This window comes from Eleutherodactylus coqui, chromosome 12 (assembly GCF_035609145.1).
Source record: "Eleutherodactylus coqui strain aEleCoq1 chromosome 12, aEleCoq1.hap1, whole genome shotgun sequence".
Taxonomy (NCBI): Eukaryota; Metazoa; Chordata; class Amphibia; order Anura; family Eleutherodactylidae; genus Eleutherodactylus; species Eleutherodactylus coqui.
The window spans coordinates 74,917,998-74,936,535 of record NC_089848.1 but is presented as its reverse complement, the minus strand read 5'-3'; the positions used below and the strand labels follow the sequence as shown (position 1 = coordinate 74,936,535).

At 44.9% G+C, this 18,538-nt stretch overlaps 1 protein-coding gene across 2 annotated transcripts in view; it reads left to right on the top strand.

Moving 5' to 3' along the window:
* PITRM1 (pitrilysin metallopeptidase 1) overlaps nt 1-18,294 on the top strand; it is a 56,269-nt gene extending 37,975 nt beyond the window's left edge. For both annotated transcript variants that reach the window (XM_066585597.1, XM_066585598.1), the window contains 10 exons: nt 2,902-2,978; nt 4,579-4,744; nt 4,852-4,952; nt 6,165-6,285; nt 6,681-6,743; nt 8,861-8,973; nt 13,041-13,166; nt 13,239-13,384; nt 15,768-15,870; nt 18,042-18,294. In XM_066585597.1, coding sequence (XP_066441694.1) covers nt 2,902-2,978; nt 4,579-4,744; nt 4,852-4,952; nt 6,165-6,285; nt 6,681-6,743; nt 8,861-8,973; nt 13,041-13,166; nt 13,239-13,384; nt 15,768-15,870; nt 18,042-18,135 — 1,110 coding nt within the window. In that variant the 3' untranslated portion in view covers nt 18,136-18,294. The remainder of the gene's footprint in view (nt 1-2,901; nt 2,979-4,578; nt 4,745-4,851; nt 4,953-6,164; nt 6,286-6,680; nt 6,744-8,860; nt 8,974-13,040; nt 13,167-13,238; nt 13,385-15,767; nt 15,871-18,041) is intronic.
* Nucleotides 18,295-18,538: the final 244 nt, after the last annotated feature.

Genomic DNA, 18,538 nt, shown 5'->3' with positions numbered 1-18,538 from the left:
AGGCGAGAAACCACAAAGGATCAGGCAGTATATTGATACCATGGCATGTGGCACTTCCCTTCAGGAAGGAAAGTATGATGGCCCATAGCTTGCCTTATCCCAGCCTCCTGTCCTTCTCCCATCTCGTTTCCCCTTCCTTGGCTTCCTGGCCCATGTGTGGCTGGTTCCCTTGCGAACCGACGTGCTGTTAACTTTCGGGTTTTGGCTCCATTGGGGGGTGGCCTTCCCTGGGCTGTGCCACGTTCATGGGGTGTTCCAACTGAACATGGCACTGATTTTGAATGTCCCAAGGTCTTCACTGTGTTTTTTTTTCGACCGATGGTCAGTTTGGTTGCTACTGTTTTGTGCGACCATGTGACAAACTTCGGTGGCGCGGTGCCCACAGTACTACGGTCATTTCCCCTTATTACATAAACGTTTCCTCAAGCATGGATGTAATGCATCTGTTCCCTGAGGAATCAATTAAAAAGTGGGCTTCCCCACCATCGATGGATGCTCCTTTTTCTGCGTCATCTTTTAAGAACCAGCATGATATCCTTTGCCAAGTCAACTTTCCAGACGACTTGGTAGGCCCTCTGCCTTCTCTTGGCTTCATCCTGGGTCAGTAGGGCCACATCCGAATAGGTCTTTTCATTAGAGCTGTGACTGCTTCTATGGATCAAGGTGAATGTCTATCATCGATGGGCATCAAGGATGCCTTTCTTTACATCCCGTTTTGCCAGTCCTACCAGTGCTTTTTTCGGATTGCAGTCCATTCGAATCATTTTCAAATCGTCACCTTGCTGTTCAGCCTACCAACAGCTCCCTGAGTATTCACAAAGGCCTTATCTGTTGTGATGCTTTATTCCTGGGGGATCGTGGGGATCCCTTATCTGGATGACGTACTGATCAAGGTCTTTTCCCCACCTTTGCTGGAAAGTGAATTCCACGGATTCTAATCTTAGGCCGGAGGAGGATCCTCAACAGCTTGACAGTGCAGGGATAGTGGACCGACTCAGCATTGTCCCTCCAAATCAATGTACTGGAACTCTAAGCCACCTGCCTGTCTTTTAAGCTCTTGGTCATCTGCTCTGTGTACATGAGGAAGGCTTCATGGGCATATACACCACATGGGGCGTGCTGGACATGGATCTGATGGCATGCAGACTCAACAGTCATCTTCTGATCTTTGTGTCACAGACTCGCGATCCTCAAGTATTTGTAGTGGACATCTTAGTGATGCCATGGAAGCAGTTCTCCTTACTGTACGCCTTTCCACCAATGTAATTCCACGGCTCCTGAAGAAAGCCAAGATGGAGGGCATCCTTGGCATGTTAATCGTGTGTCTTCTGATTGACAGACCTTGGTCTCTTCTACTCAGACAGGATCTACTGTGGCAGGGCCCAGTTCTTCATCCGCATTTACATGCACTTCATTTGACAGCATGGCTATTGAATCTGTAATCTTGAAAGCGCAGGGGTTTTATGACCCCATTATCTGGACTATGTTTAGGCCCAGAAAACCACCTTCCTCTCACATCTGCCATAGAATATGGAAGTCCTTCTTCAGATATGATGAGCAGCAACATCTCCGACTCATGCATTTTTCTATTCATAGAATCCTTTCCTTCCTCCAGTCAGGCGTGGGTATGGCATTGAGCCTCGGCTTCTTAAAAGGTCAAGTCTCTACACTATCAATCTCTTTCCAATGCCTCCTGGCTTCCAAATCCGCAAGTCATACATTTCATCAGGAAGGGGAAAATGCTGCCCCTCCTTACCATTTCCCATCACTACCTTGGGATCTCAATTTGTTCCTAGATGCATTACAATTGTCCCCTTTTGAGCTAATATGTGACATTTCCCTCCGTCTGCTATCTTGTAAGCTTTCCCTCCTGGTAGCCATTACTTCGATCTGCTGCGTTATCATGCAACACCCTCTTTTTAATGCTTCATCAGGACAAGGCAGTCCTCCGCCCTTTCTTTCAAAGGCAGTTTCGCCTTTCCACCTCAACAAGGACAACGTTCTGCCCTCCTTCTGTCTGGAACCTTCACTCGCCTCAGATCATCTGCACAAGCTTGACGTAGTCTGTGCGTCTTTCTCTCTCGCACGGAATCCTTCTGCCATTCGGATTCTTCAATCCTCGTCCCTGACGGCTCTTCGTAGAGGTCTGGTGACCTCCAAGTCCACCATAACCCACTGGATCAGGTCAGTGATCACAGAGGCCTATCGTGCCAAGGGCAGGAATTTTCCTCCTCGGGTCATGGCTCCACATGTGCGGTAGGTGCATCCTGGATGGTGTCCCCCTAACGCTTCTGCTCTCCAGGTTTGGAAGACTGCGATCTGGTCTTCACTTCATAGGTTCACAAAGTTTTATAGTGTAGCTTACTTTTGCATCTTCTGTCACTGCTGTTGTTCACAGGATTCTGTAGGCTGCAGTACCCTGATCGCCTCATGGGTATTGCCGGCCCACTCCTAGGGACTGCTTTTGAATGTCCCAAGGTCTTCACTGTGTCCTCCAATGACACAGCTGGAAAAACTGCATTTTTTGTTACCGTAAAATTCTTTTCTCGGATGTTCATGGGGGGACACGGCACTCGCCCATTGTTTGGGAGAAACCGGCTGCTTCTCTGTTCCGAGATTACCCCTTCACTACTTAGCTTAGTTGTATGTAGGGTTTGAGTTATATATTCGGTTAGTCTATGGACTTTTCCTCTCCTACTACTTGTGTACAAACTGATGTAGTGGAGTGACAGCAGGAGGAGTATAGCTGGTAGGAGGAGTCAACTATTCCTTTGCTTAGTGGTCGCCTCCTAGTGGCAGGAGCTATACCCAATGTCTTCACTCTGTTCCCTAATGAACATCTGAGAAAAAGATTTTACTGCTTGAACCTTTCATGTGAATTATCTGTTTTTGTACCACTAGGGGGTGCTGTTTTCATCTATCTGCTTGGACAGAAATATGCCTGACATGATGCACCTATGGAGTGAAATATTTAACAGGTATTTTAATTTACTTGGTGGGATTCTCTACATTTTAAGATGTTCCTCTGGGAAATCATAAATTGCCCTTCTTAGGTTTCTGTCTCAATGTCAAAAGTGACATTAAGATGTAAACAAAGACAGTTCCATACCCAGCATATACCGTGGACGGCTTTATACACCCTAATGTGGTGGTCTTTTTTTTTTTTTCCCTACCTAACCAAATTGCTAAGGGGGACAGAAGGGGCTACAATGTGTGTTATGTATACCTATATACTAGGAGTACATATAGTTATGTAGTGTCGCATGAGATTATATTTTTTGCAGCTCAGATCTGTCTCCTTTGACAGCTCAGATTGGAGTGAAGGGGAATGAAGGAGACTTGGGGTCCTTTTATACAGAACGTTTGTCAGATGCTCGCCTCCGGACCTGCTGTGCAGCTCCCACATGACACTGCCGACGTGCATGTGCAGTACAGCGCATTACATGCCGGCGACGTCTCGTGACACGCCGCCAGCATCATATGACGCGGCCAGTGGTGGGTGGGGCGCGTATTCACGCTATGCTTCCGCTGTGCTATAGCGGACGTATAGCGTGACGGGCGAGAGCTGGTAATTCTTGGTACAAGGCTGATATAGAGCATTGGTAGCGGTGGAGTCAGGCAGCCTGCTTTACACTGCAAGTGGGCGGGCAGGACACGGAGGCACGCGCTTCAGGATCGGCTACAGACGACCCCCTTAGTCGCCAGAAGTAGCCTAATTTAGTGCGGATGTTGCCTGGGTGAAGCCAACAGCCTATGGGAATGTACACTGTGTACTTTGTCATATATGACCGCACAGTACTGCCATTTTACAGAAACAAAATATAATTTTGTGTTAAGAGAATCGAGAGGCATCTAAGGCCTCCTGCACACAGGTGGAAATTCAGCGTCAGGATTTCCTGCAGAATTTCTGCCCGTGGAAGCTACCATAGGATTGCGTTATAAAACGCAATCCTATGCAGACGGCGGTGATTTGTCCATGCGAAAAACAAATCGCGGCAGAGCCCCGCACAGAAATGTCACTCCCCGGGCCGCTGGCTCTGGTTCTCATGCGCCGGCTGGGTGACAGCCGGCACATCACAGAGCTGGAGCCGCGGGAGCAGGTGAGTGCCTCGCTGGTCCCTGCGAGAATTCTCGCAGCAGAATCCAACCCGGCCGTCTGGAGGCGGCCTAAACGGCAATTAATCGCTCAGCCCTAGTTTGTGCGAAACTGAAAGATCGTTTTATGTAATCAAACGATGAACTGAACTATAGTCATTTTGTGTAAAAGGACTTAGAACTGCCATGATGAGTTTAAGCAAACATTTCTCTGATTACCATGATTGGACGATGAGGGTGATCAGCAGCTTGTCATCTCTTCAGAAACCAAGCTGATTGGCTGGGTTATTGCTGGGCAGGATAAGAGGAGGCAGAGGTCAGCGGGGAACTGAAGATGAGGACAGCATGGCAGACCGCTGCTGATAAACGGCTATGGCAGCCGACATGTATATATGCTAACTGCAGGGGACATCAGCGGTTAGTATGTATATAGCCTTATGGCTGTCGGGAAAGGGTTAATGGCAAGTTTTATTATCCTTTCAGACCCCGTTTTGATGATGAGGAACGGCTTCGAGTTTTGGTGAGGATGAGCGCCCAAGAGATGTCTAACAGCATTCCAGATTCTGGCCACAGTTACGCTGCTATACGAGCCAGTCGAACTTTGACTCCTGCCGGAGAACTTCAGGAACTCTTCAACGGAATGGATCAGGTGATGAAACTTCAGTACTGCATTGTCATTGGTCTTAACATTTGGTTGTTTAGCTGCTGACGGCTTTCTTCACATGACTTGGTTTTATTAAATTACCTTACCAATAGGTCCGAATGATGAAAAGAATTGCAGAAATGTCAGATCTGACTCCATTATTACGGAAGATGTCACGTATTAGGAAATACTTACTACTGAGTGACAGCATAAGGTAAAGTGCTGCGCTACATAGTAGATCTACAAAATGAGGCTTTACTGTGTATATAGGACTTCAGAGTCTACCATAGAATCAGTCTGACCCAACTGTAGCCTTTCAATGTCTGGTCATATTTGTAATCTGCAACCAGGGATATAAAAGCGACACTCCTGTCCGTGGGATTGGAATGGGGGAGAAATTTTACATATTGTGTTTTTTTTTCTCTCTCTTATCTTGTACCATAGACCTGCCATTTTCCAGACCACAGTTTCCAATATGGCCGCCACAGTTTTCTGACTAACTGATGCACACTGTATTGATAGTTGCACAAAAAGTCCATTCCCTTGTTAAAAACTACTGTGTGTCGGTGGCGTCTTAGACAGTTGATGCAGAACACTTGCTGTCTGCTCAAGTGAGCTACGATGGTCAATTCATAAGTGATGTGATGTGCCTCAGGCTAGCAGATTAGGAGGGGCAAAGTTTCTCATGAGGGAGAGCATATAGTAGGTGGGAGGAGACTTATAAGACCATGCATGTTCCTCTGGGAAATTTTATGCAAATGTGAAGATGGAATAATGCCTCTACAGCGCCACCCATTAGAAGGCAGCATTCCTGCAGGTCAATGTCTGACCTTTTTAACCCTGGCTTTGGCTTATATTCCCAGTCACTGTTACAAGGCCTCTTAAAAGATCAGACATTGACTTGCAGGAATGCTGCCTTCGAATAGGTGGCGCTGTAGAGGCATTGTTCTTTCAGACTATCAGTGCACAGTTTGCACTGGGTAGTGAGAGGAGAGCTGTTGCCATATTGGAAGACCGAAGAAGGGCTGGGAAATGGCAGATCTGAGGAAGAACACTGCAGAAGGTAATATTACACAGCCACCACTCCATTTATTGTCCACTGGGATGCAGAGGCCATTTCACCAGGTGTAATGAGGGTTGGGGGTACCCATTCTGGAGAGGTGCAGGACCCACCTATCAGTCATTTATGGTATATCCTGTAGATATGCCATATGACTAAATCAGTAAAACTACAGCCCCGTGTCACTGTTGTCAGTCCTGTTGTACATAATGTCACCTGTAGTAACATCACAGTTCTGGCCGCAGAATGGTCATCGTAGGCAAGTGATGTCCTTTTAGTATTTTAACCTCCTACAGCTGAATTTACGAAAACCCATATTCTGCATTACAGTAAGATTGCCTAAATTCTGTCTCCTATCCCAATTAGGTGCTCGGTGAATGCTACACCCCAGCAGATGTCTGCCGCAGCAAAGGAAGTGGAACACTTTTTGGCTGGAATCCACAGGAATAAAAAAGAGCGCAAACCGGTTCGACCTCATATTGTTGAGGTACGGCACAATGTCAAATGCTAAGGTAGAAAATGAAGGAGACAGTTTGTGATATTGGGCCCAAAAATCACTCCTAAATGTCAGTTGTACAGCTTATCGTATATGGGACTCCACCACAGGCTGATACAACACCTCTGTCATTTCAAAGGGCTTGTCCAGTTATAAAGTTATCGATGGCCCATCCTCAGGCTAGCTCATCAATAGTTGATCCATCGAGGGCCCGTCGCTCTGTCCAACACCAATCAGCTGTCAGGCTGGTGGTGTTGTGCCCTGAGCTGATTTCGTAAGGAAGCCGACATTAGAGCCAAGTATAGGATTGTGACAATTGATATTATTGGTGATAACTACACAATTATTACTATTATTTATAGAGTCACATTTGTTTTCATTTCTAGAAATCTTTACATCCCGATTATTTGGCTGATGGGTCACACAAAGGTTGCAGAAAGTTAATTCACGTAAGTTGCTTATTTAACCCCTTTATGTAAGATGGCATATCTGTACACTCTCTGTAATGAGCTGTCCTAGGAGCAGCAACCGTGATCGGAGCCAACTCTGTTAGCAGCTGATAATCATTTAAATGCCTCTGTCAATTCTGTTATGTGTTTAAATGGCCCAACAGAAGAAAGGGGCTCCTTCTGTCTCCCAAACAACCCTCCTGCAATTAGATTGTAGGGTGCTGTTCAGATATCCTGGTAGTCTGAGGCCTTGTGAAGGCTGCCACAGATAACGTGTATTTCTGTCTATTAAGATGTGCTTGTGGTCTGTGGCGGGGCTTAATAGATTGCCTGCAGAAATACAACATACTGCAATGCTGAAGTGTAAGCAATTGGTAATCACATGTTCAAGTCCTATGTGGGGACTAAGTAAAATAAGTTGAATAAAGTTAAAGTGACATTCTCAGCTTTGCGACAAAATCTTATCCTGGAACCGAAGGAGGCAGCTATGCTACTTGCAGTTCTTGTTGTGTTCCAGTGCCCCTCCGATCCGCTGGTTCTCTATCCTGTTTTAAGCCATTTAAGATGATTGATGCAATCTTCAGGCTACCTAATCCTCATAGTGCATTGGTATTGTTAGACCACCACTTATCTATGTATGGCAGCTGCATGTGGATCTTCCCCATTGTTCGAGGCCAAGTCCGTGTGCTCATCCACATGCAAAATTCAAAGTCTTTGCCTTGGTTTTCTGCTGCAGGTTTAATTGCCAGATTCACAAGGAAATATCTGACACAGGTCTGACAATGTTTACCTTCGTCAACATGGCCTTAAAGAGGTTATCCAGAAATCTTGCTGGCATATCCGTTTCTTGCCCGATTCTTAAGTTTTGTAGTATGGAGTCTTCCTTCCCCTTATCACAATTGATGTCATCACACTGGGCTGCCTTTTCGCTCCACTTTAACAACTAAGCCAGTCCACTGTGTTCTGTCTTTAAATCAGCCATGGTAGAGAAGGGCCTGGCTTAGTTATTGAACTGAGCCTGTTAACCCAGCACCCCTGTGATGACATCACCAACAAGGAGAGGAAGACTTCATGCCATGTGACCAGTGGAGGTGCCGAATCAGGTAAGTATATATGCCTCCCTGGATAACCTCTTTATTTGGTGTCCATTGTGTTACTGTTGTGCTTGGACAAAAAGTGACATGAATCTGTGATCATTTCTTCGTTATTGCAGCTCCATTAGTGGTCATGGTTTTATATAAGGAAAAACCTCACAAAGGATTATGGGATAATAACCAATGTTGCTTATGGGAAAACCAGCCAAGTGCCGTTGGCAGTTGAGTTTTTTTGGTTTTTTTTGTATCACCTCTGCCCTGTGCCGGTCACTGCACTGGCTGCCCGTTAAATACAGAGTTCAATTTAAACTTGCTACCTTCATCCACAAAGCCCTCCACAAAGTGCAGCGCCCCCTACATTTCCTCCCTCATCTCAATCCATCACCCAGCCCGGGCTCTCCGCTCTGCTAACGAAACTAGACTGCGCGCCCCTCTAATTAGAACTTCTCATTACGAGCTCCAAGACTTCGCCAGAGCAGCACCGGTCCTCTGGAATGCACTACCAAAGGATACCCGGGCAATCTAGGACTCGAAAAATGTCAGGTGTGCTCTAAAAATGCACCTCTTCAGGGAGGCATACCGCATTCCCTAAACAGACCCTCTGTACTCCGCCTGATAACATGCTCCCTGACCTACTGACTGCAATTTTTGCCAGCCACCATCAACTGCCCCCTGCAGTCATACCGATTCTGCCGTCACACGGCCAAATGTCTGACCATTGTCTGTTTAGCACCCCTCACTCTCCACCCCGCCATACCGTGCACATCTCCAGCCCCTTTACCTTCTGTATCACCCCATTACTTGTAGTATGTAAGCTCGTTGGAGCTGGACCCTCACCCCTATTGTTTCCATCAACTGATTACTATGTAACCGTGGTTCTGTAATGTTTGTACTTTTGTCTTTCTGTATTCCCCCTGTCTTTGTAAGCGCTGCAGAATATGTTGGCGCTATACAAATAAAGATTATTATTATTGTATTGGACTATACTGCATATCATAACATTAGTCTTGTTTTTACACTTAGGACCCAACTTTTAAGTCCTGTCAGATGAAGACGTACTTCTGCCTGCCGTTCCCGGTGAATTATATTGGTGAATGTGTGAGGACGGTCCCTTATGTGCATGCTGACTATGCCAGGTAAAGTTATTATAAGGGTTATATCTAGGGATGGTCTTAGCACAAGACCCCGGCGAAGGTAATTTATATCAAAGCAATAGTGCGCACATTGTCTTATTTATTTGCAGGAACGCTCACTGTGCAAAAACCGCCTCCTGGGCTCCAGAATTCTGTTGCCGGTCATTTCTTTTATTTTTCACAAAACCTTAAAATATAAAATGCAGAAGCATTTGCAGTATAATAATCCTCCAGGGCAGCAGACGTGGACCCCCATCCTCGTGTCGCCCCACCGTTTGTATAGTCTTAAAGTTTTTGCCCATAAAGCTGTGATCACACTTTGGATTTCACAGCGGAATCCATGTAGTATCCACAGCAAGTCTGCAGAAATCTGCAGCAAAAATGTCCCGTTGCTTTTAACCTCTAAAGACCCAGGCACTTTTTTAGTGATTTTTATACACGTGGAGGTTTTATTTCTCTAATTTTTTTTCCATTGGGTTATCAAAATTATTTTTGATGCTTTTTTTATGACAAATGTAGCTATTTTTGAATACCTTTTTCAATGAATTTATTTCTTTTGTTCTCTTTCCTGGTTGGGGGTAACGTGCAAAAGTAAGTGTTTAATTCATAACTTTGTTTTTACAATTAGTATAGTTACATCAAAGTACGGGAATGAGCCCCCCAGTTTGTTTTGATTTGTGTACTCTTAGATTACAGGGTGGACATGGTGACCATTTAAATTAGTGTAGTGGGTGGGGCTTTTTTTTCTTTTTAATATATTTGTATTCAGATTTTTGTTTACTTTTTATTTTTGTAACTATTTTTCTTTAACGTCTCTGTCCCTCATGACATCATATAAAACCTCTGCGGGACATTCATACTGTCATTATTTTTCTAATTTCACAGTTTTCCACAGTAACAGGGGCATCCATAGGAGCCCCAGTTATAGGGGAAAACATCCCCATGTAGTGACAGTAGTCACTGGCAGAGCTAATCAGGGGTTTGATAAAGGTCGCCAGCGATCAAGTGATTGCCGTATCCAATAGAGGAAGTGGCACTCCTCTAGGTCCTCGCTGTCTCTGACAGTTGAGCACTGACCTGCTCGTTACTAGATTGCAAGAGCTTTAATCCTGTGCCATATTTTTTAATATTGTCCGACATTAAAGCTGTATGTTTATGATCTTAATGAGATAATGGGAATTCATGCTATAAGAGTTAAAGTGACTTTCTAGTTTTAGGACAAAATTCTGTCCGGGAATCGGCTATATTACCTGCTGTTGTTTTTCTCTGCTGTCCCTCCTATTTACTGATTCCAGGTCCCATTTTTAGACAACCAAGATGTCCGACGCAATCTTCAGACTAGCTAATCCTTGCAGTGTATTGGCAGTGTTGGACTGCTAATGCACTATACCTACTCTGATTGGCCAGTGCTGATGGTGTGGGCAGTTCTGGCCAATCGGAGAACAGCGCACAGTGTGCATCAGGTAGTTAGAAAATTGCTGCAGCCATCTTGGACAGCTGAAAACATGGCCTGGAACAGACGGATCGGTGGGGTCAGCAGAAAAAAACAAGTGCAGGTAATATACTCTCTTCCCCCTACTGTCCTGGGACAGAATTTTGTCCCAAAACTGGAGGGTCACCTTTTTACTACACTTTATGATGCGCATTTGATGCAGAATCTGAGGCAAAATCTGCTTTGTGAACAGTCTTAGCTTACGTTTACACATAATGATCTTCCACTGAAGGTTTTGGTGCAGATCTGCATCAAAGTTTGTCTCTGAATCTGCATGTGGCTTGCAGATTTTGACACTGATTGATTAATGCCTCAGATTTTTAGTACAGAGTTCACCTTTTCAAATTGAAATCTGCAGCATAAATCCGTGTGAAAGTCTGTGTTACATGAGAATTTTGATGTGAATCTTAAGAAGTGACTTGTCACCAATATGTAATGGAAAAGTGTATTCCAGTCACAAAAATAGCCAATTCGAGAGTAAGACGGTTGGTTAACACCCACTTATTCCAAAAACCACCAAGAAATTCATACTCTGCAGAAATGTCAATAATGAAAACGTAACCTTTATTGCTCAATAATGAAATATATGGTAGAACATGTATTAAAGGGGTTGTCCCGCGGCAGCAAGTGGGTCTATACACTTCTGTATGGCCATAATAATGCACTTTGTAATATACATTGTGCATTAATTATGAGCCATACAGAAGTTATAAAAAGTTTTTTACTTACCTCCTCCGTTGCTGGCGTCCTCGTCTCCATGGTGCCGACTAATTTTCGCCCTCCGATGGCCAAATTAGCCGCGCTTGCGCAGTCCTGGTCTTCTGCTCTCTTCAATGGAGCCGCTCGTGCAGAATGCAGGCTCCGTGTAGCTCCGCCCCGTCACGTGCCGATTCCAGCCAATCAGGAGGCTGGAATCGGCAATGGACCGCACAGAAGAGCTGCGGTCCACGGAGGAAGAGGATTCCGGCGGCCATCTTCACAGGTAAGTATAGAAGTCACCGGAGCGCGGGGATTAAGGTAAGCGCTCCGGTAAGCTTTCTGTACGTCCCTGCATCGGGGTTGTCTCGCGCCGAACGGGGGGGGGGTTGAAAAAAAAAAAACCCGTTTCGGCGCGGGACAACCCCTTTAAAGAGATTTTCACCATGTTTTTGCAGCCCTCACTGAGCGCACCGTAAGGTACAGTGGTACCTGTCACTCTGATTACAGTGATTACAGTCTGATGTAGGGATCTGTGCAGGAGTTTTGGAGAAACTTGCATTTTATTCGTAGCAGCCACACAGAACTAGTTCTGCATATTGATGAGCTGCAGCCTAGCCACACCCACCCCGCTCTCCAGCCAATGATTGGCAGCTCTATGCACAGTTATAGGCGGACAGCAGTCAATCATTGGCTGGATGGCGAGGTGGGTGTGGCTAGCCTGCAGCTCATGAATATACGGGACTGTTTTAAGCTATCCTCTATGCATGTGCTGCACTGCTATAAAGAAAATGTCTCGAACTACTGCACAGATCCACACAGCAGCCATATCACTGCGGCTGTCACTACATTATGCTGCTCTCAGAGAGGGGTGCAAAAAGATGGTCATCACCTCTGTACAATCAACACAATATGGCCAATTTCATCAATGCATACAACCAGTGTCTATCACCAGTGCGTGCAACCAAAACCAATGCTAATTAAGCAATGTAATGGGTAATTGCATAGCCATTATAAAGAGAAAAAAAAATTGTCTAACCCCTCCTATTGTATCAGCTCGCCCAAGCCTTCACCGTTCCAGAAAGTTCCAAGTGTAGATCTCTAATGAGGGAATGAGATCATCAAATCTGCTCCTAATGATCTCTGGTAGCTATTATGCCCTATTAAATATACAGTACATAAGGGGTGGGGGGTGATCGCCCTGAAAAGGACCACTCCGCACTAGCTCTGTTGTGGTGACCCTGTTATTTACCTACTGGTGCCACATGTACTATGCAAGTTCCTCCCTCCTGTGAGGCATGTTGGATCTTGCATTGTGACAACACAGTTCCTAATGGCATGACTTGGAAACCATATTTACTTTATTTTCATTAATACTGTTTCTTTTTATTTATGTATAAATTATATTGGGGAGCAACACCTCCACACAGCTTGAGCTTACTTGTAGGCAATATGGTTATCTATAATATGGCATTTTATGGGTTAATTTGGATATCTTATCAGTCCTAGCTGTTTTTAAATAGTGACATATGCCCTCATACGTCCATGCTGTGCGTAAGAACCATACAGTTCGAAACACGTAGGATGCTACAGCATCGGACTTTGGGTCTGTCTTATGTTTGTTAGTAAATTAGACATAATACAATTTAGGATTTTATCCTGTGGCTGCAATACTATTCTTCTATTGTGTATTCTTCCACTCGAACCAGCATCTCCCGTCCCCGACTAACTACCCAGATGGTGTAAAAGGTGAGAAAGTGACTACTTTCTCGTGTCGCCAATATGCCTCTTCTTTTATATCTAAGGATATTGCATATTTTTGCTTAGATTAAATGTCTCCAGATTTTCAGTTCCATCATAACAAAGAATTGTCTTGATTTAGCCTTCGTTTACTTGCACGAGTGATGACTGCAAAATTCCTCCACGGGGAGATCCGAGAAAAAGGAGGAGCCTATGGAGGAGGCGCCAAGTTGAGTTTTGATGGAATCTTCACATTCTACTCATATCGGTAAGCATAAGAACATCCTTCATCATGTAAAGATGACGTATTACAGGAGTCTCACAATCCCTTTTTTTACAGAGACCCCAGTTCATTGTCTACCTTGTCCACATTTGAAAAGGCGATAGACTGGGCCAGGTCTGGAAAGTTTACATCACAAGACCTGGACGAAGCCAAACTGTCAGTATTTTCAGCTGTGGACTCTCCAGTTGCTCCTTCTGATAAAGGTACGTGCATTAGGCCACCATTTATGCTGTGGAGATCTGTTGGTTGCTGTGTGGCACTTGGGCAGAACAATGACAAGTCTACGTGCCACTCAGCAATCGGTGGATCTCTGCTTACATTCCAGCCTGAGATCCACAAAATCTAGGGGCGAACCTTAAAGGGGTTGTCTCGCGAAAGCTAGTGGGGTTAAGCACTTCTGTATGGCCATATTAATGCACTTTGTAATATACATCGTGCATTAAATATGAGCCATACAGAAGTTATTCACTTACCTGCTCCGTTGCTGGCGTCCCCGTTGCCATGGCTCCGTCTAACTTCGGTGTCTTCTTGCTTTTTTAGACGCGCTTGCGCAGATCTATCTTCTCCATTCGGCTCGTCTCGGCATCACCGGCATTTTGGCTCCATCCCCTTGTACGCATCATCGCGAAGCTCCGCCCCCGTCACATGTGCCGATTCCAGCCAATCAGAGGCTGGAATCGGCACATGTGACGGGGGCGGAGCTTCGCGATGATGCGTACAAGGGGGCGGAGCCAAAATGCCGGTGATGCCGAGACGAGCCGAATGGAGAAGATAGATCTGCGCAAGCGCGTCTAAAAAAGCAAGAAGACACCGAAGTTAGACGGAGCCATGGCAACGGGGACGCCAGCAACGGAGCAGGTAAGTGAATAACTTCTGTGTGGCTCATATTTAATGCACGATGTATATTACAAAGTGCATTAATATGGCCATACAGAAGTGCTTAACCCCACTTGCTTTCGCGAGACAACCCCTTTAAGGGTAATTAAGGCCCCTTTTACATACACATATAATTGCTCAAAATTTGTCAGAAACTGATAGTTTTGATCGATAATTTTGCATTAGGTACTTATGGGCTAATCGGCCCATTAGAAGCTAACTAGCTTCATTTACATGTATTTAGAGAACAGCGGGTGGTCTGTTCTCTAAATACATCCCCATTGGTCTCCAGCGGGACAGCAGCTGAAAGAATGTTATGAGCGCTGCCTGCGGAGAACTGTGTGCAGTCCTTCTTATCAGGGACGATGGCTTCTAAGCTGAGCTGAACTTGGCGATGGACGAATAGTGCACGATGGGCACATATTTACACACAACTATTAATTTGAGTGATAATCGTGTTAAAAGGGCCATCAATTTTTAAAAATCAGCTTTCGATACGTTATAATGACACGTCAGAAGTTTTTATTAGGAGAGATCCAGTTGCTGAGATGATATAAACGTCATATATAGTGCCAACATATTGTGCAGCACTTTACACATCCCTACCGCTCGCTGAAATGAAGGGGCAGAAGTACCCAGCTGAGCACTGTGTCTATTCAGCTACTATTGTCGAGCATTCTCCTGACTGAATGTATTAAAAGAAGTTGGTAGTTTTTGCTCAGCTCCTGCTTACACAAAAAGTTTAGTATTTACGGCATTTTCCTCTGCCCTCAAAGCTTTTATAAAATGCCCATCGAATTCCTGAAATTTTTACCACTAATTGCTGTGAGTTATAGTAGAAATTTACACTATGTGGCGTAGATTTCAGGAAGAGGCGCACAAATGGCCGAGGATGCCACAAATGTATTAATGTGCAAACCTAAAATCATTAACAGGCTAGTTCTGCACCGTGACTCTGGTTTGGAAATAGCTGTGTATAATGAAGTAAGATGCAACTAGGTTATTTAGAGGCGCAATAAAATGTAAAAATCAGTTTATTTAGAGGCGCAATAAAATGTAAAAATCAGTTTAAAAAGTTGTTTTCATTATTTAAATAAAAATTTTAAAAAGTCATTTAAAAAAAAAACCCTACTGCCATATTTATAATTAAAGAATCTAAGTAAATCTGCGTCCACAAAAGTCTGATCTATCAGATTAACATATTACAAATGTTACAAAAAGTGATCAAAAAGCCATATGCACTCCAAAATAGCACCGATGGAAACTACAGGACATCCTGTGCTGTAAAAAATGAGCCCCACACAACCGATGTCAACAAAAAATAAAGTTACGGCGGTCAGAAGATAGCAGCAGAAAATAATTTCTTCTAAAGATTAGTTTTTTTTCTGTACTACTTTACCAAATATATATTTAATATTTTTTAATGTCACAATCGCACTGATCTATAGAAAAAGGTTATGTCATTTTTGCTGCAGTGTGTGCAACATAGAAACTAAGGCACTCCTATGCAGTAGCCATCGCATTCTGTAAAGTCTTGCTTTGCGGTAGTCGGATCAGGCTGCAAAAACCTAATTCTCCCTGAGCAGAGTGCGCAGCGTATACTTGTACCATATTACATATCTTCCTCTGTTCTATAATCGGGTTAGAGCTTTTATCTTGGATTGATGGTGACTTGGAATCTCCTGTAACGCAGTAATGTTTGCATTGTAGGCATGAATGTTTTCCTGCATGGTGTAACCGATGACATGCGCCAGAAGCATAGAGAGCAACTGTTTGCTGTCAGTCATTCTGATCTGATTAATGTTGCCAGCAGGTAAGGTGGTAAGAGTATGCCCACTAAATGGTTTCATATGATATAAACAACCCTCTGGTCCTGAGACAGAACTTGTCCAGTGATCGGAGGGGGACGTTATATTATCTGGTGTTGTCCTTTTTCTAGCCAAGCCCCTTCTTCCTGGGAACCCTCTTCATCCTTCTAACACGGCTGTGACAATTCTTAGACTATTGATGCATCACTGGGACTCACTGTGCATCAGGTAGTCTAAGACAGAGGTCCCCAACTCCAGTCCTCAGGGACCACCAACAGGTCATGTTTTTAGGACATCCTATGGTAAGAACACCTGTGGCAATGTCTGAGGCGCCGACAATAATTACATCACCTGTGCAACACTGAGGAAATCCTGAAAACATGACCTGTTGGCGGTCCCTGAGGACTGGAGTTGGGGAACACTGGTCTAAGACATTACACACACCTTTGATTGGCCAGTGATGCTCCAATGAGCAGCTCTGAATCAAAACTCAGCATACAGTGTCTTGACTACCTAACTGCAGTGTACATAAAGTAGTTACAGGAGCGCCATGTTGTAAGAATGAAGAGGGGCCTCAGAAAGCAGTCGATCACGGATAATAGGCAGCATTCGGTTTATATAGCTTCTCCCCTGGACAAAATGTTATCCCATTACTGGAGTCATTTTAAAATGCACCAACATTTTGGCACTAAATACCGACCTGGAGTAAGCCAGCCAAGAGGTTTTGTTAGAAAAAGTGGTAATATGTCCAGCAAGATGTGCCAGATCCATCCTGGTATTTTACAAATCTTCTGCCTGCATGGTCCAGTTTTAAGCAACTCTGGACTTGGCAGGAGAAGGGGGCAGGGTGCCGGTGCCACACTCTTCTTTCCTGTTAGGCCAAAGGCAAATAGCCTTATTTGTGAACCGTTTGTCCTTGTATTTGTGAACCGTTTGTCCTTGTATTCTACAGACAGCACACGGCCCCCATTATAGCCTATGAGGCTATTCACATGTACATTTTTTTTGCATGAACTGAGGAGCTGCATGAAAAAACCTCAGGGCATGTCCTATTATCCATTTCCATGAACGAGTAGGACATGCAATGTTTAGGGTACAAGTAGATCGGACAGAACAGGAATGGTGTCCCTATGCTGTCTGATGCTAGTTCAGGCACAATTCACATTACAGCCGTGTACCTTACGCTGGATAGTAAGCCTGACAGAAATTAACAGTCTGGCATTAGGCCCCACCCCCTTGTATCTAGAGATACATTCACAGTTTTCTAGTTACATTCTAAGACCGATTGCACAGATGGCGACCATATTTTCTCCATTCCTGTACAACCTCTTTAAAACAACCCCCCGATTTCAGGACAAAATTCTGTCCCTGCACTGAATGGGGAGGGCATGTGACCTGCTGCCATTCTTCTGTGCAGCTCTCCTCCAATCCTGTTTTTAGCTGTCCATGAGGTCACTGCAATTTTCTAGCTACATAATGCACACTACGCTCTGATTGGCAAGTTCTGATCATGTAAACAGTGCTATCCAATCAGAGCAGCTCCAGTGCATTGGTAATCTAACACTAGCAATGCACTGTGGGGATTTGGTAGTCTGAAGATTGCTTCGGCCATCTTGGATGGCTGAAAATGTAACACGAAAGCAGATCTGAGGGCATCGGAAGGTAATTTACTGTTCTCATGGCAAAATGTTGTCCTGAAAGCGAAGGTTTGCTTTAGGCCGCCTGCAGACGAGCGGAAATCCCGCCGCGGGATTTCCCGCGGGATTTCCGCCGCTGAAAGTCTGCATAGGAGTGCATTACAATACGCACTCCTATGCAGACGGCCGCGGTTTGGCCGCGCGAAATCTCGCGCGGCAAACAAACCGCGGCATGTTCTAATTTTGTGCGGAGCACGCACTCACCTGGCCGCCGGCTCCGGTCTGCGCATGCGCCGGCTGCGCGGCAGCCGGCACATCAAAGAGCCGGGGCCGCCAGGCGCGGGTGAGTACGCGCTCGCCCCTGCAGGCTCTGGGGTCGGATCGCGCGGCGAGATTTCTCGCTGCCGGATCCGACCCGCTCGTCTGCAGGCGGCCTTAAGGAGAGCTAATAGGTGGGATGTTAAACTGCAGAAACATGGCTTCCTCTAAAAACCGCAACACAAAAAAATGAAATCCTTCCCGTCTCTCTTCCCCCACAGATACTTGGCCGTCGGTCAGTGCACACACGGATCGGCTATTCTGGGCCCTGAAAATGTAACTATAGCAAAAGATCCAACCTGGATTGTGCGATGAGATTATTCTTCACATAGAAGAGGAGCTCCGGCGACCGTATAGTTTACTTGTCCTTGTTAAAGGATTTCTCCCGGCTTCCATCGGGTCGTCCTGCAGTTGTTTTATATACGGTATCCTTTGTTGTAATGCCAAATGATAGTATTAAAAAAAATTCAAATACTTTGTGTTAATAATATCTTGTATGTGAATGAATATCCAAACGCCCAACTACAGCCCAGTGTTTACACCAGAAGATGTAATGCATCGGAGCACCACTGGGTGGCTACATACAGAATATATGTTTTTGCATAAGTCACATTTAGAAAATAAGTTTTGTCTGTGAAGCAAGTTTTTTCAAATTAAACCAAAAGGGCTCCAGGCGAGACAGCTCCACCTTTTAAAGGGCCATTGTGCGTGTGTGTGC